General features: G+C 54.7%; 1 protein-coding gene across 3 annotated transcripts in view; it reads left to right on the forward strand.

The window, feature by feature from the left end:
- Nucleotides 1-581: 581 nt before the first annotated feature.
- Ebf4 (EBF family member 4) overlaps nucleotides 582-12383 on the forward strand; it is a 61869-nt gene continuing 50067 nt past the window's right edge. Inside the window, exons 1-3 of one of the 3 annotated variants that reach the window (XM_047541798.1) lie at nucleotides 582-887; nucleotides 1397-1518; nucleotides 11984-12140. In XM_047541798.1, the coding sequence (XP_047397754.1) occupies nucleotides 885-887; nucleotides 1397-1518; nucleotides 11984-12140 (282 nt within the window). In that variant the 5' untranslated portion in view covers nucleotides 582-884. Of the gene's footprint in view, nucleotides 888-1381; nucleotides 1519-10503; nucleotides 10608-11983; nucleotides 12141-12383 lie in introns of those variants that run through there. The other 2 variants (XM_047541797.1, XM_047541799.1) reach the window with 2 other exon arrangements.

A 12383-nucleotide genomic window follows, 5' to 3' on the forward strand; every position in this document is an offset into this window, starting at 1 on the left:
GTTAAACCGAGGTCAGGTTCGCTGGGGGAACTGCAGGGAGGGCAGCCCGGGCGGATGAAGAACAAGAAGAGTAAAGCTAGAGGTGTCAAAACGAGCGAGTCCAGGAACAAGGCGTCGGACGTGGAGAGTACGACACGTACTTGGGGGAGAGATGAGGCAGTGAGGATGCTGGAGCTTCGTCCGGAGGCGACCTAGAGGCCGTGGATGTTCCCGAGTGCGGCGTGGAACGCTTCTCGCCTTGGGCCGGGCTCCCTAGCCGCACAGTCCCAGACCTTCCCTGTCCTGGTCCCTCTGGCGCCCACCGGTCCCACCTGTTCCCTCTCGCGGCCTTCGGCAGGCCGCAGCCCCCAGCCCCGGCGACCGACTCGCCAGGGTCCGCCCCACCGCCGCGGCCCGAGCCCGGCCGCTCCTCCCCCGATGATGTCACGTCCCTGGCCGCCCCTCGGCCGGCCGCGCCGCCCCGCCCCCGCCTCCCCCGGCCCCCAGTCCCCTGGGCCCGCCCGCTCCCGACATCCCTCCTCCCGCCCGCGCTCCCTCCCTTCGGCTCCCGCTCCCCCGGGAGCGGCGGCGGCGGCGGGATGGCCCGGGCCCGCGGCCAGGCCCCGGGGAGCGGCGGACGGCGGCGGCCGCGGCGGGGCGGCGCGGGAACCGGGCCCCGGGGGGAGTCGGCTGGGCTGCTGCTGCTGCTGCTCCAGGTGCTGCCGCCCGGGGCTGCGGCAGGGCCCGGACGCCGGGGCACGCGGGGCGCCGGCGGTGGCGGCGTCTGCTGGCCCGGTGCTGTCCCTGCCTTTCCCCGGGACGCGCGACTGGTACTGCTCCTGCCGCCACTGCCACCACTGTCGCCGCCGCCGCCGAGCTCTGCGCCCGCAGCCTCCGCCTCCCGGATGGTAATCAGCGCCCCGCGCCGGCGCCGCGGGCGGGCGGGAGGTGGGGGCGACGAGGGGGAAAGGGCGGGCAGCCCCGCGCCCCCTCCTTGCCCGAGGCAGCTCCGGGGCGCTCGGGCCCCCCCTCCGACGACCGCGGCCGCGGGCAGCCGCCAGGGCGCGCCTCTGGGGCGCCTCCGTGCGGACCGGGTGCAGGCTCCGTTCCCCGCCCTCCCCGCCCAATTCGCAGTCCGCCCGCCAGCGCTCAGGCCGCGGGGGAATCCCTCCATCTCCCCGCCCCGCGCCCCGGGAGGGGAGGGGACAGCACCAGCGCCGGCGGACCCGCTTTCTCCGAGGGAGCGCCCAAGAAGCGAGCGCGCACTGAGCCACCCGGACTCCGCGCTGCGCTGCACTCTTGGAGGCGCCTGGTGCCGTCGGGTCCGGCTGAACTGCGACGCCCACAGCCTTCGCGGGACCGGATCCCGGGTGGGGAGGGCGCCCACAGACAGCGCGCCCTTATGTTCCCTGCGCAGGACGCTCTGCCCCGCGGCGGGCTGAACCTCAAGGAGGAGCCGCTGCTGCCCGCTGGCCTTGGCTCAGTGCGCTCCTGGATGCAGGGGGCGGGCATCCTGGACTCCAGCACAGCCGCGCAGAGGTAAGCGCTCTACCCGACCCAGCGCGCTCTGGTTGGACCGCTCTGCGCCGCCTTCACTCCGCTGGCTTAGTTGCTGGAGCTAGGGGTGGAGGGAGCCCTAACTCTGGACGGCCTCCGTGAGTTCTGCTCACCCTGTCCCGAACGCCTAAGCTTCCTCCAGAGGATATGGGGCGGGCCGGGGCGGGGCTTCTGCCTTCGCTCGGGGCTGTCCGGACTCCGATTTCTGAAGGTCGCTCGCGGCGGTCCAGGGCTCAAAGGAGGAGGCAATCTCTTTGCCCGCAGTCCCTAAGCCGTTACCCAAAGCTACCAGCCGTCTAGGAACGTCCAACCCGTCCTAGGCAGTCCCAATGCCTCTGCTTGTCCAGTTCCGCAGCTTTCTGCCAAGAAGACAAGAAAGCCTGCCCCCTTTCTCCTTTCCCACGCCCATCAAAGTTACAGGGCCAGAGATGCGGCTGGGGGCCCGAAGAGTGGCGAAGGGGTTAGGTAGGCATTGGGCCTGACTGCACTGATCTGGGCTGGGAATGGGGCCGGGCCCCGTCTCTTCCTCAGGTGTTTTTTCCGTTAGATCCTGCGTGAGACAGGGGGCCCTTGAGAACCCGGCGCCCAAGCCTATATCTTCTGACTCTTGCAGGGGTCGGGGTGGAGAGCTAGGTAGGGATGGATGCCGGGTTTTGGACCGGAACATTAAAGGTTTATTGACCAGCTTCCTTCAGCACCTGGGACACTGAACTTGTAGTAATCCCCGTTGAGCGCCTGGGGAGGCGGTTAAAACCATTCAATGGGGAGTTCACAGTGGACATCATTAGGGAGGGGCCCATTCTGCACACAGCTGGAACAGGGTGGGCTCTGGGCTCCCCGGAAGTTGGAGCAGCTGCTGTCCAGCAGCCTGAAATGAGTCTGATAGGGAGTTCCTAGGGCAGACCAGAGCTGGCACACCGGCCCACATTCCCATCCCCAGTCCTGCCCAGGGAGCACCACACAGAATCCACCCCAGCCTTACCCAGTAAAGGACACACACATCACTTCATGCACAAACTGAAGCGGTGTTTCTGCCAGCCTGCCCTTTCAGGGTCATGCGGAGGGAGTACTGGGGCCTCTGGCTAGAGCAGATCTCTTCAGGAGGACCAAGCATCTTGCTGATGGATCAATTCCCATAAGTTTTATGTGTGACGTAACTATATTCTAGAAAAACTGAAACGAAAGAAAGAAAAAGAAAGAGAAAGAAAGAAAGAAAGAGAGAGAAAGAAATCTGGCCTCTCTAGCAACTACTGTCAGCATTTTATGTATTTCTCATCTTTTCCCCCACTAAATGGTTTTTGTTTTTTAATGTATGCTATGCTTAACAACAGTGTGTCCTGCTTGCTTTTCTGTTGGTTCTGGCTTTTTCTTTAACTTGAGATGGTCAGTTTCTTCACCTGGGCCTCTCTTTATCCCCATAACCAGCTGTGCAGTGAGAGTTCCTTGCACGAGCTGGTAGGGAGTTGCAGTGGAATCTCTGGGGTCTAGGGTTCCTCTTTCTCCCTGATCTTTCCCTCTGTACCTGCCAAGAGCCAGCAGTTGGCTGAGGAGGCGGGGCATGCAAAGGAGGCAACACCCCTGTGTATCCTATATGGTGCAGGAGGTGTGGGAATGAGCCCCACGCTCAGGACTGGGTCACTTGTAGTAGTGTTGTCTGAGTAGGAGGGTTCTTAAGTGGGATTGAGGTGTCCAGTCTCAGTGCCCAGGGACACATCATAGGACTCAGAAACCTTCTTCAGTTTGAACAGGGGCATCTTCAGACTGCTTGCTTCCAAGTCCAGAGACTTCCAAGTCTCAGGACCCAGAATGGGAGCCCACACATCTAGTCTATTCTCCTCCCCACTTTTAGAGGGAGCAGCTAACCCTTACTCCTCATCTTACCCCACCTTGCCTGTCATCTCTCCATTGATATCTTGTTCCTGAGTCCATTCTCTACTCAAGTCTTCCCATCCCCAAACAGCAAAAACGAACATTCCTTTCCCTGTCCCCACCTCTCTCTTCAGCCTCTGTCTGGCTTTACTCTTCCCCAAGGCAGCGTGGAAGTGAAGAGCTGTCCCTGATGTCTTCCTTTTCTTCGTCCTTATGAACATTTCCTCCTGTGTCCCAGTCCCAATCTCCATGCCCACAGCCACCACTTATAACAATAAAACCTCCTTGGCCTTGACCCCATCCCTCCCTGGGTTGAAGGATAACTGTGCGCTGGTTTGCCAACTCAGCCTCCTGGTCTGGTTCCCTGCCTTGACTTCTCACCGTTCCCTTAAAACCATCTTCCATGCTTCACAGACCAAAGCATTATTTCCACTTTTTCTGATCATGTCTCTGACCTGATTAAAAGTAAAGTGACCCACCCCACTGTGGCACTTGCTCTGTCTGTGCCCTTCTGCCCTACCCAGGGGAATGGTTCTGAGTACCACCTAGGGATGCTTACCATTGGCCAGAGCGTTTCCTCCGCCTGTCCCCACTTCCTTCTAGATAATCTGCATTCAAGACTCGTCACAATCTGATCTCAGCCGTCCTTCCCAGATCTTGTATGATACTTGGCATATTATGTGGAGAATTAACAGGACTGCTAGTAAGTCCTACCTTCTCTTAAAATAGTTCCCCCCTTGCACGCACTCAGTGTCCACACACCCACCAAATAAAGTCTCAGCAGCCTTCAAGACCCCTACCCCACACCAGCATCTGTTCTGTCTGTGCCCTCCCATCCTGCCCATCCCTAAGGATGCTTACCATAGGCCAGAGTTTGCTATCCTCTGCCTGTCCTTATCTTCCTGGTCCTGCCAGCGGGGGCCTTCCTTTAGGGCAAAGATGGTGGCCCATTCATTCTTGTATCCATGTCACACAGGACAGGCTCAAGCAGTCTGTAAAGGGACAGTGAGTATCTGCTGAAAATAACCAAGTACATCTTAGAAGACTCCCAGATCCCTTTCTGTTGGGGTCCCCCCTTCCCCTTGGAGGCCTCCAGGAACCTGGTATTGGAGAAGCTACCCCTTCCCCCATTTTAGAACTTGGCCTTTACAAAATGCCAAGGTGTTACAGAAGGTGGGTGAGGAGGAGAAAGCCCAGAAGGCTTTCCAAGATCAGTGAGGAAGGCTGTGCCCACAGGAAGGAAAGTTCTGAGCAAGAGAGATAGGGAGAGAAGAGGAACTGTGTCCCCATCACCTGGAGGCAGGAGAGGAGGGTAGGGAGGGTGGAGAGGGTGCTAGTAGAGAGGGCTTCTCTTTCCTGCTGGTATCTTCCGACCAGGGAAGTCTGCACAAGGACCCCCTGGCCATTGCTGTGACTGCTCCTGCCCTGAACCAATAGGACTTTATCTCTGAGACCACATGCCCAGCCCCAGCTCACTTTCCCTGCCTCCCCTGCAGACCCACATCCTTCAGCACAGGACCAGCCCTTCTCCTTCTGTTGTGCTTCCTGGACTGGGAAGACCTCTGGAAGGCGCAGGCCAGTCCTCCCCCTGGATGAGACCCCTGGAGGACCCAGACCAGCTTTCTCCCGTGAGCCCGTCCGAGCCCATGAACAGGGCCCCGGAGAGGGAAGCCAGCTGGGGCTGTCTTTCCTGTAAGCAGCTGCAGGCCAGCCTCCCTGCTAGGAAATGCTTTTGTTTGCTTTAATAATTAATAGCCGCTCCTCTGCCTGGGACCTGGCAAGCAGGCCTGTGGGTGGGTGGCGAGAGGGTGGGCAGAAGACAGGCGGAGTGGGCAGTCTGTAGGTGGAACTGAAGGCCAGAGGGAGAGAGGGAGAGCCTTCCTTCCCCTTCTCACTCCACCTCCTTCAGGGACCTGGGTCACTGAACGGACTTCCTGGGGCAAGTGAGCAGACAGCTGCCAGGCAGTGGGAAGAGGGGATCTGGAGCCTTTGGGGCCCCAAACCTCCTCTCCAGCAGGACCATCTGCACACATTTCTGGGCAGCCCCCTCTGGCCACCAGGCCTTCCCTCTGCCTGCATTGTTGAAGTGGGGTGACCCTGTGAGCTACTGCTTTTATCTTCCCTGGTTTGCAGCCCTGGGCATGTCAGGGGCTGAGCAGGACCAGGCCAATAGATCTTGGCTGGGGCAGGAATACCGGGCTCAGCATGAGGATCATTGCGGTCTCAGAGGCCCAGAGGATGCCTTTGGGAGAGGAGCGAGTGCCAATGGGATGCTTAGAGAAAGGCAGAATGTGGAGGAAAGGAGCTGGGGACTGGTGAAGTCATGTCAGGATGGGAAAGCGAAGAGCTGGGTTTAGAGAGGACTTTAGGGAAACCTGAGACAGGGATGGAGTGCAGGAGATACACACTTTTTGTTCCTCTCTCTTGGTGGAGGGGGAGGATGGTTGACAAAGAGTCTCCTTCCATTGCTCTTGATTCCAGGGCTTGTCACAATGACCCCAGCATCCCAGACTTGAAGATGGATCAGGCTCAAGCCAAAGCACTTCTCAGAACCTTGGGCTGTGAGGGTGGGCCTGAGTTAAGATGGGGTGGGGGGAAGAGAAGGCGGAAGGCCAGGGTTCCAGCCTAGGTCATTTGTTTTCTGGGGTGTTGGGATGGCTGTCATTAAATTGTTCACATTTGTAGTAAGCATGGGGTCAAGAATGTAAAGAGCTGCTAGTGGCTTGTGGATAGAGAACAGAGACTGCAAGGGGTGCTTTTATCTATACTAGAGGGACCTGACAAGGTCCGGGCTGCTGCAAGAAGAGCCCCAGGGCCCCCTGTTCAGCCTTGCAAGAGAGCATTTCCAGGGCCCTGTGGATGTTCCCATCAATAGCAGCCAGATATTCTGTAGCTCCCACCATGTCCTCACATGCCTCTCTGTGTACTCCGGGGTGTTATTAATTTGACCAGCTGAGTGGCCACGGCTGTGCAGCCTGGTGTCATTTGACAGTGCTCAGGAAACCCAGGCATACCCATGTTTGGTACAAGGCCGGCTTCCTATGACCAAACAGTATGTGTGCAAACTAAATCTTTTTGGTGTCACAGTCTCTGATTTTGGAAGTAGCTAGGAACAGAAGATGGGACGGGGGTGAGATGAGGTGTGGTAGAAATATAAAAGTGAATGCTTTCTCCTCCCGATCTGGGTTCTCTAGACAGGAGCAAATGTCCCTCAACCTTAGTACTCCCTGGAGTCCAAAGGAAAGCGTTTTGAACACTGTGTTTAAAACAGTCTTTTTAAGAAAGTGAGGAAATCTGTAATTCATTTTGGAGTCTTACAGAAGTGGTTAATGTGGCTGTTTTTGTCACTCAGCTGCATTTATCTGAGAAAGGCGCTTATGTGGTACGCTTTGTTCACTAATGATGCTAAGTGAACGAAATGTCTCTAAATCATGGGCTCCAGCAATATATATGCTAGGTAGGGCAGTGCTTACTTACAGTTGTCATACACTGGGATCTGCCAGGCTGCATGCAGACCTTCAGGCTGGACTTTTTCTGGCTTTCTTCACACCCCAGCACTCTGGATGGCTGGCAGTCGTATCCCACCCCTACCCCCTCAGGACCCTGGGTAAAAGGCCTGCTTCTCCCACCAACATCTGCTTCATTTGCTTGAGGACTTGCTCAGAAGGCCAGAACCTGTTCTGCCTCTTTGCAGGCCGGAAGTGCCAGATAAATAACAGCCCTGGGAGCCATCAGTGACTGGAGTTACCCCACAAATGCCCTGGCTCACCCAGCCATCCCTCTGGAGGCACATATTCTATGTGTTTCCAGAGTTCCCCCATGGGATTGAGCTCCAGTTGTCCAAGGTAGCGACTTGTTGAGAACGCGTTCTTTTTGGGCTGTCTACTCACCATTGTCTCCCCCATCCCACTCCTTGCTCACCCCAGTGGCTCCTGGAATTACTGCCCTAATAAACTGTTGGTATTTGAATCTTTGTCTCAGGATCTGCTTCTAGGGGAAGCCAAATGAAACACTCGCCTCTCCAGGTTTTTGGGCCTCTATTCTCTCTTCCCTCCATTGTTCTTTCTTTTAGATAAAGAATGAAGTTTCTTCCCAGGCCCTGGTGGTTTTCTGGGCAGCTCCACTTTGGAGACCACAGAATCAAAGCCATTGGTCTTTATCCACATCCCCTGTCTCTCAGCCAGTCTTAGAGCTGGTATCCCATACACCTACACCCAGGACATGCCCATCAGGGGCCCTCAGACCAATGGGCTCCCCTGAGTTGTTTGAATGACTTCTGTTTCTTTCTTTCTGGTCTTTAATTTTGATTTGTTTTCTCATTACAAGTGCATCTGCTACTCCCGTGGGGAGAAGAGCAGAAATCTCTCCTTCCCCCTCCTGGGCCTGTCCCTTTGGGGCTTGTAGTTCCATTCAACAGATGTGGATACATCACCTACTACAGTTGGGGGTAGTCTTGGGGACAATCAGGGAAGGAAGGCACCGTCCAGCTTGCCTGTTTTCTCCCACTTCCTGTTCCTCCCCACAGGCTGCTCCTTGTGCCATTCTGTCTCCTGTCCACAGGAAACACTAGAACGTCTTTAGAGCAAAATCTTTTCTCCTCTTACTTTGATATCAGGAGTCAGGCAGGAGTATGAAAGCAGTAAGCTGGAGACTTCCCAGACAGGGAGCAGCCTGCATGCCCAGCAGGTGTCTTGCCCATTCTGTAGTTCTCCCAGGTCTGAAGTGAGTTAGAGCTGTCATTCATATTGTTCTGTGGTGTCCACGATAATGATCCTGTCTCAGAGATGTAAACTAGTTAATGCAGCTCCCTGGATGTGGATGCCCGCGAGCCTGGGAGGATAATTTGGTCTCCGACCCATGAGCAGTGGAGGGAAGTCAGGATGATGCTCTAGGCTGCTCAGGGGAAGTGCGGCTGACTGATCAGGACCCTGCTGTGGGGCAGAGCACAGGCTTGTGAGCCGGCACCCACTCCCATGCCCACAGCTGGCAGCACTGGATACTGGTTCACAGCCCCCAGAGGAGATTGCTCTCCTCCCCTCCCCTGGTCCCAATGCCCTTTCTCCCTAATAACCCCCTCCCATGAAGAGACTAAGCCCAGTGAAGGGAGTTTGGCTTGGGACTTAGACCAGACTTCCTTGGTCTGGCTCTCGGGGACTTGGCAGGAGCTGGGAGCAGGCAGGACCCAGGACTGACTGATACATGCCAAAGGATAGAGGGCGGGAGAAGATCAACTCCAAAGGATAGAGGGCAGGAGAAAAGCAACTCCATACTGCATTTGGAATGTGGCCTGTGCAGTGCAAGGGCCTCTGTGCAGGTGGGGTGTGTTGAGTGGTCAGGAGGATTCCGTTGGTTCTCAGCATACTTCCCTCCTCTGCCAAGGCCTTTCTTCCTCTGATCTCCCCTTCCCCCTACCCGAGAGATTATCAGGCTGAGAACGTCCGAATAAAGGGCAGTGGTGACCTGGGATTGCTTCTGGATGCCCACCCCCCCCCAACCCTCCGCCTTTTCTCCTACTAGATAGTCCTGGAACCTTCCCCTTAGTGAGTTGGAACCGAGCGGCCCTGGGAGCAGGAGGGAGGAGCTCGGGGTTGGTGCCTCATTAGCATATTCATCAACAGCAATCAGAAACCCGCTGTGATCGAAAGCCCTCTTAGGGCTTCCCTGCCTCTCAGCTGGTTAGGAAAGTGGGTGGAGGGGCTGGTCAAGGCCTCCACTTGAAAGGACTGCAGTCCAAGGGGGAGGGAATGGAGAATGCAGGCACCGAGCAGGACATCCCTGGAGAAAGAAACCTTTGGTACCCAGGGTGTTGGTGGCCCCTCCCCCTCATCTTGATCAGGGGACAAGAAGTCCCATCATTTCTGCCTCCTATGTCAGCATTTCACATGGCCACTCTGATTCCCAAGCACCCTCTCAGGGGAGAGGAACAACGTTCATTTTTTTATTTATTGTAATCTGTATGGGTAGAAACACAAGCCTTTCCTGCCCCATGGCTTCTCAGATACTATGACTTAGAATAAAGTCAAAGAAAATAATCAGTTGATTTTAAATTATATGGAGAAGGCAGGTGTGGTGATGCATGCCTGTAATCCCAGCAGCTGAGGAGGCTGAGGCAGGAGGATCACAAGTTTGAGGCCAGCCTCAGCAACTTAGTGAGTCCCTAAGCAAGTGTGAGACCCTGTCTCAAAATTTTTAAATATACAATAAAAAGGGCTGGGGATGTAGCTCAATGATAAAGTGCCCCTGGTTTAATCCCTAGTATTAAAAAAAAAAAAAAAAAAAAAAAAAAAAAGAGAGAGAGAGAAAGAAAAATTCAAAATAAAAAATAAATTAATTAATTAAATGGAGAAAATGTTAAGTAGGGATGGATTTGGCAGCCACTGTCACAGTGGCATGCCCTTGATGGGCATCTGGGATGCTGGTCTTCATGGCTTTGGGGGCAGTTAGTTCCACCATCCTCATTCTCTCCCCACAGCAGCCTCTCACTTGTCCACCTCATTGTGTCCTCACCGGTAGCATCTTTTAAGCTCTGCCTGGCTTCAGAACTTTCTAGTGATCTGTAGTCATGTTTTCCAAACCACATCCCCTAATAAAGGTACCTATCATGTAGGAATAAGCATAGTGCGTTCGCTGTCTGTTACTGCATAAAATAGGTATTCCAAACTCAGCAGCTTAAAACCAACATTTATTTCACACAGTTTCTGTGAGTCAGTAATCAAGGAGCAGCTTAGCTGGGTGGTTCTGGCTCAGGGCTTGTCCTGAAGCTGTGGTCAAGATGGCAGCTGGGGCTACCATCAGCCAAAGGCTTGACTAAGCCTGCTGGATCTGCTTTCAAGGTAGCTCAAATTGGCAAGTTGGTGCTGGCTATTGGCAGAAGGCCTCAGTTCTTCTCCACGTGGACCTCTCTCCACAGAGCTGTCTGAGTGTACTCACAACATGGCAGCTGGTGTCTTTGGAGTGACAATCTGAGAGGGAACACAAGGCAGAAGCTGCAATGCTTTTATGCTCTAACCTTGGAAATTATATGCTATCACTTGTGCCCTCTTCTATTGGCAGTACAGACACACAGTATGAGAGGGGACTCCCCAGGGGCATGAATACCAGAACATGGATCGTTAGGAACCATTTTGGAGGGAATACTGGCCTGAGCTAACTCAACAGAATCTTTCCTGGAGGGTGTCACAAGGCCCCCCAAAGACTCCCAGGTGAGCTATGAAGCTGCATTTCCCAGCAACTGTGGCCACAGCACCCATTCTAAAGGGAGAATCTAGAGCCACGAAACATCTAAGGAACATGCTTTGGAAGACCAAAGCCTAAAGTCCTTCCCCTAAGTGTTTGTATCCCTGCCTGTTCTTACAGGACTTCCAATGCAAACTTTTCTCTCCTCATTTCACTTTTTTTTTTTTTTTTTTTTTTTGAGATAAGGATCTCCCTGTGCAAGAGATCCACCTCAGCCTCCCCAGTAGCTGTGTCTACAGCATGTGCCACCACATTCAGCCTTCACTTTGCTTTTTGAAATCTGGTGACTGACACTAACCCTCACATGCACAGCCATTTCTTAGACTCTTGATTCTGTTCTGTTCCCTTCTCCACTTATTGAGCTCCTACTTACTCCCCAAAGGCTAGGGGAAAAGCCACTATTTCCATGAAAGTTTTCCCTTCTCTCCCACAAAAAGAATAATTTTTTTCTTCCTTTAGTTTTTTTTAGTTTTATACATGGTGACATCTTTTGGGGGATGTTTACCACTTTGTCCCATGTTCCAATTCTCTGTGTATTCCCTCCCCTTCAAGGCATTTAACTCCAGTCCCATTTGTTGGATGCATCCAGACCTTGGTACACCACCGGAGTTCAGGAAGTATTTGGCCAGTGGGACCTTGGTTCTTTTCTTTCTGGCTCTTTCCCTGGTCTTGCTTCTGGGAATGGCTTCTGATGAGCCAGGAGAAAACGCTTGTCAAGGTCAGACTAGAAGGTCCTGCTGCCCTAGGGAACCATGGTTGTCTTTCTGAAAGCTGGAGACAGGTCCCTGTACACCTGGGGAAGATATTCCCCACCTTCAACCATATACCAGGTCCAGACTGGGCAGACTTGTGGCCTGAAGCCAGTTTGATGTCTCTGATAATCTGAGGGACATCATTTCCTAGGCCATGCCACAGGCTCATAGAAGCCTCAGTTGTGGGCTGGGGTTCAGTGGGAAATTTGTTCCAGAATCTTCCAGGTATCCCTTAAATGCCCCAACAGGCAGTCCTGGCCAGTGAGATAGGTTGGTTTGTACATTTGACTTTGGAGATCAGCCTTTCACAATGTGGGACCCAGGGAAAAGCCTGAGAGGGGACCTGGCAGGAGGCCTCCACGCTGCACCCATGCAAGTGCCCTTAGCATCCAAGGCAGCAGACCAGGGTGACCCCAGTGCTGGGAGGCCTCATTCAGGGACCACGATAGCCCAGACCAGGGTGGAGAGCCCATCTAGTTTGATTTCTTGCCCAAACTCTTGACATCTCAGAGCCAAGTCCTGGCCAAGACATTGGATCTTTGTCACCGGAGGGGCCTTCCGGTGGTGTTCCAGCTCCTTTCCTCCTGCAGTGGCGTGGGCCTGGCACGAGCACATTTTGAGAAGCAGCCCCCTTCCAACCTCAGGAAATCCAACTTCTTCCACTTCGTGCTGGCCATGTATGACCGGCAGGGGCAGCCTGTGGAGGTGGAGCGCACAGCCTTCATCGACTTCGTGGAGAAGGACCGAGTGAGAGGCTCATGGGCTGCTCTGGGCCCAGCACTGGGAGGGACGGGAGGGCTTAAGGGACGCCCCCCACCCTGCAAAACACACACACACACACACACACACACACACACGGGGCCAATGAGTGAAGAGATGTTGGATAAATAGAGAGAAGGGTGGGTGAATGGCTGAAAGGGAGGGAAAGAGTGTGGGTTTGGGGGGAGAGGTGGGTAAAGGAGGCTGGAGGGTCCCTGAGCACCTGGGCAA

The sequence above is a fragment of the Sciurus carolinensis genome, chromosome 2, assembly GCF_902686445.1.
Source record: "Sciurus carolinensis chromosome 2, mSciCar1.2, whole genome shotgun sequence".
Taxonomy (NCBI): Eukaryota; Metazoa; Chordata; class Mammalia; order Rodentia; family Sciuridae; genus Sciurus; species Sciurus carolinensis.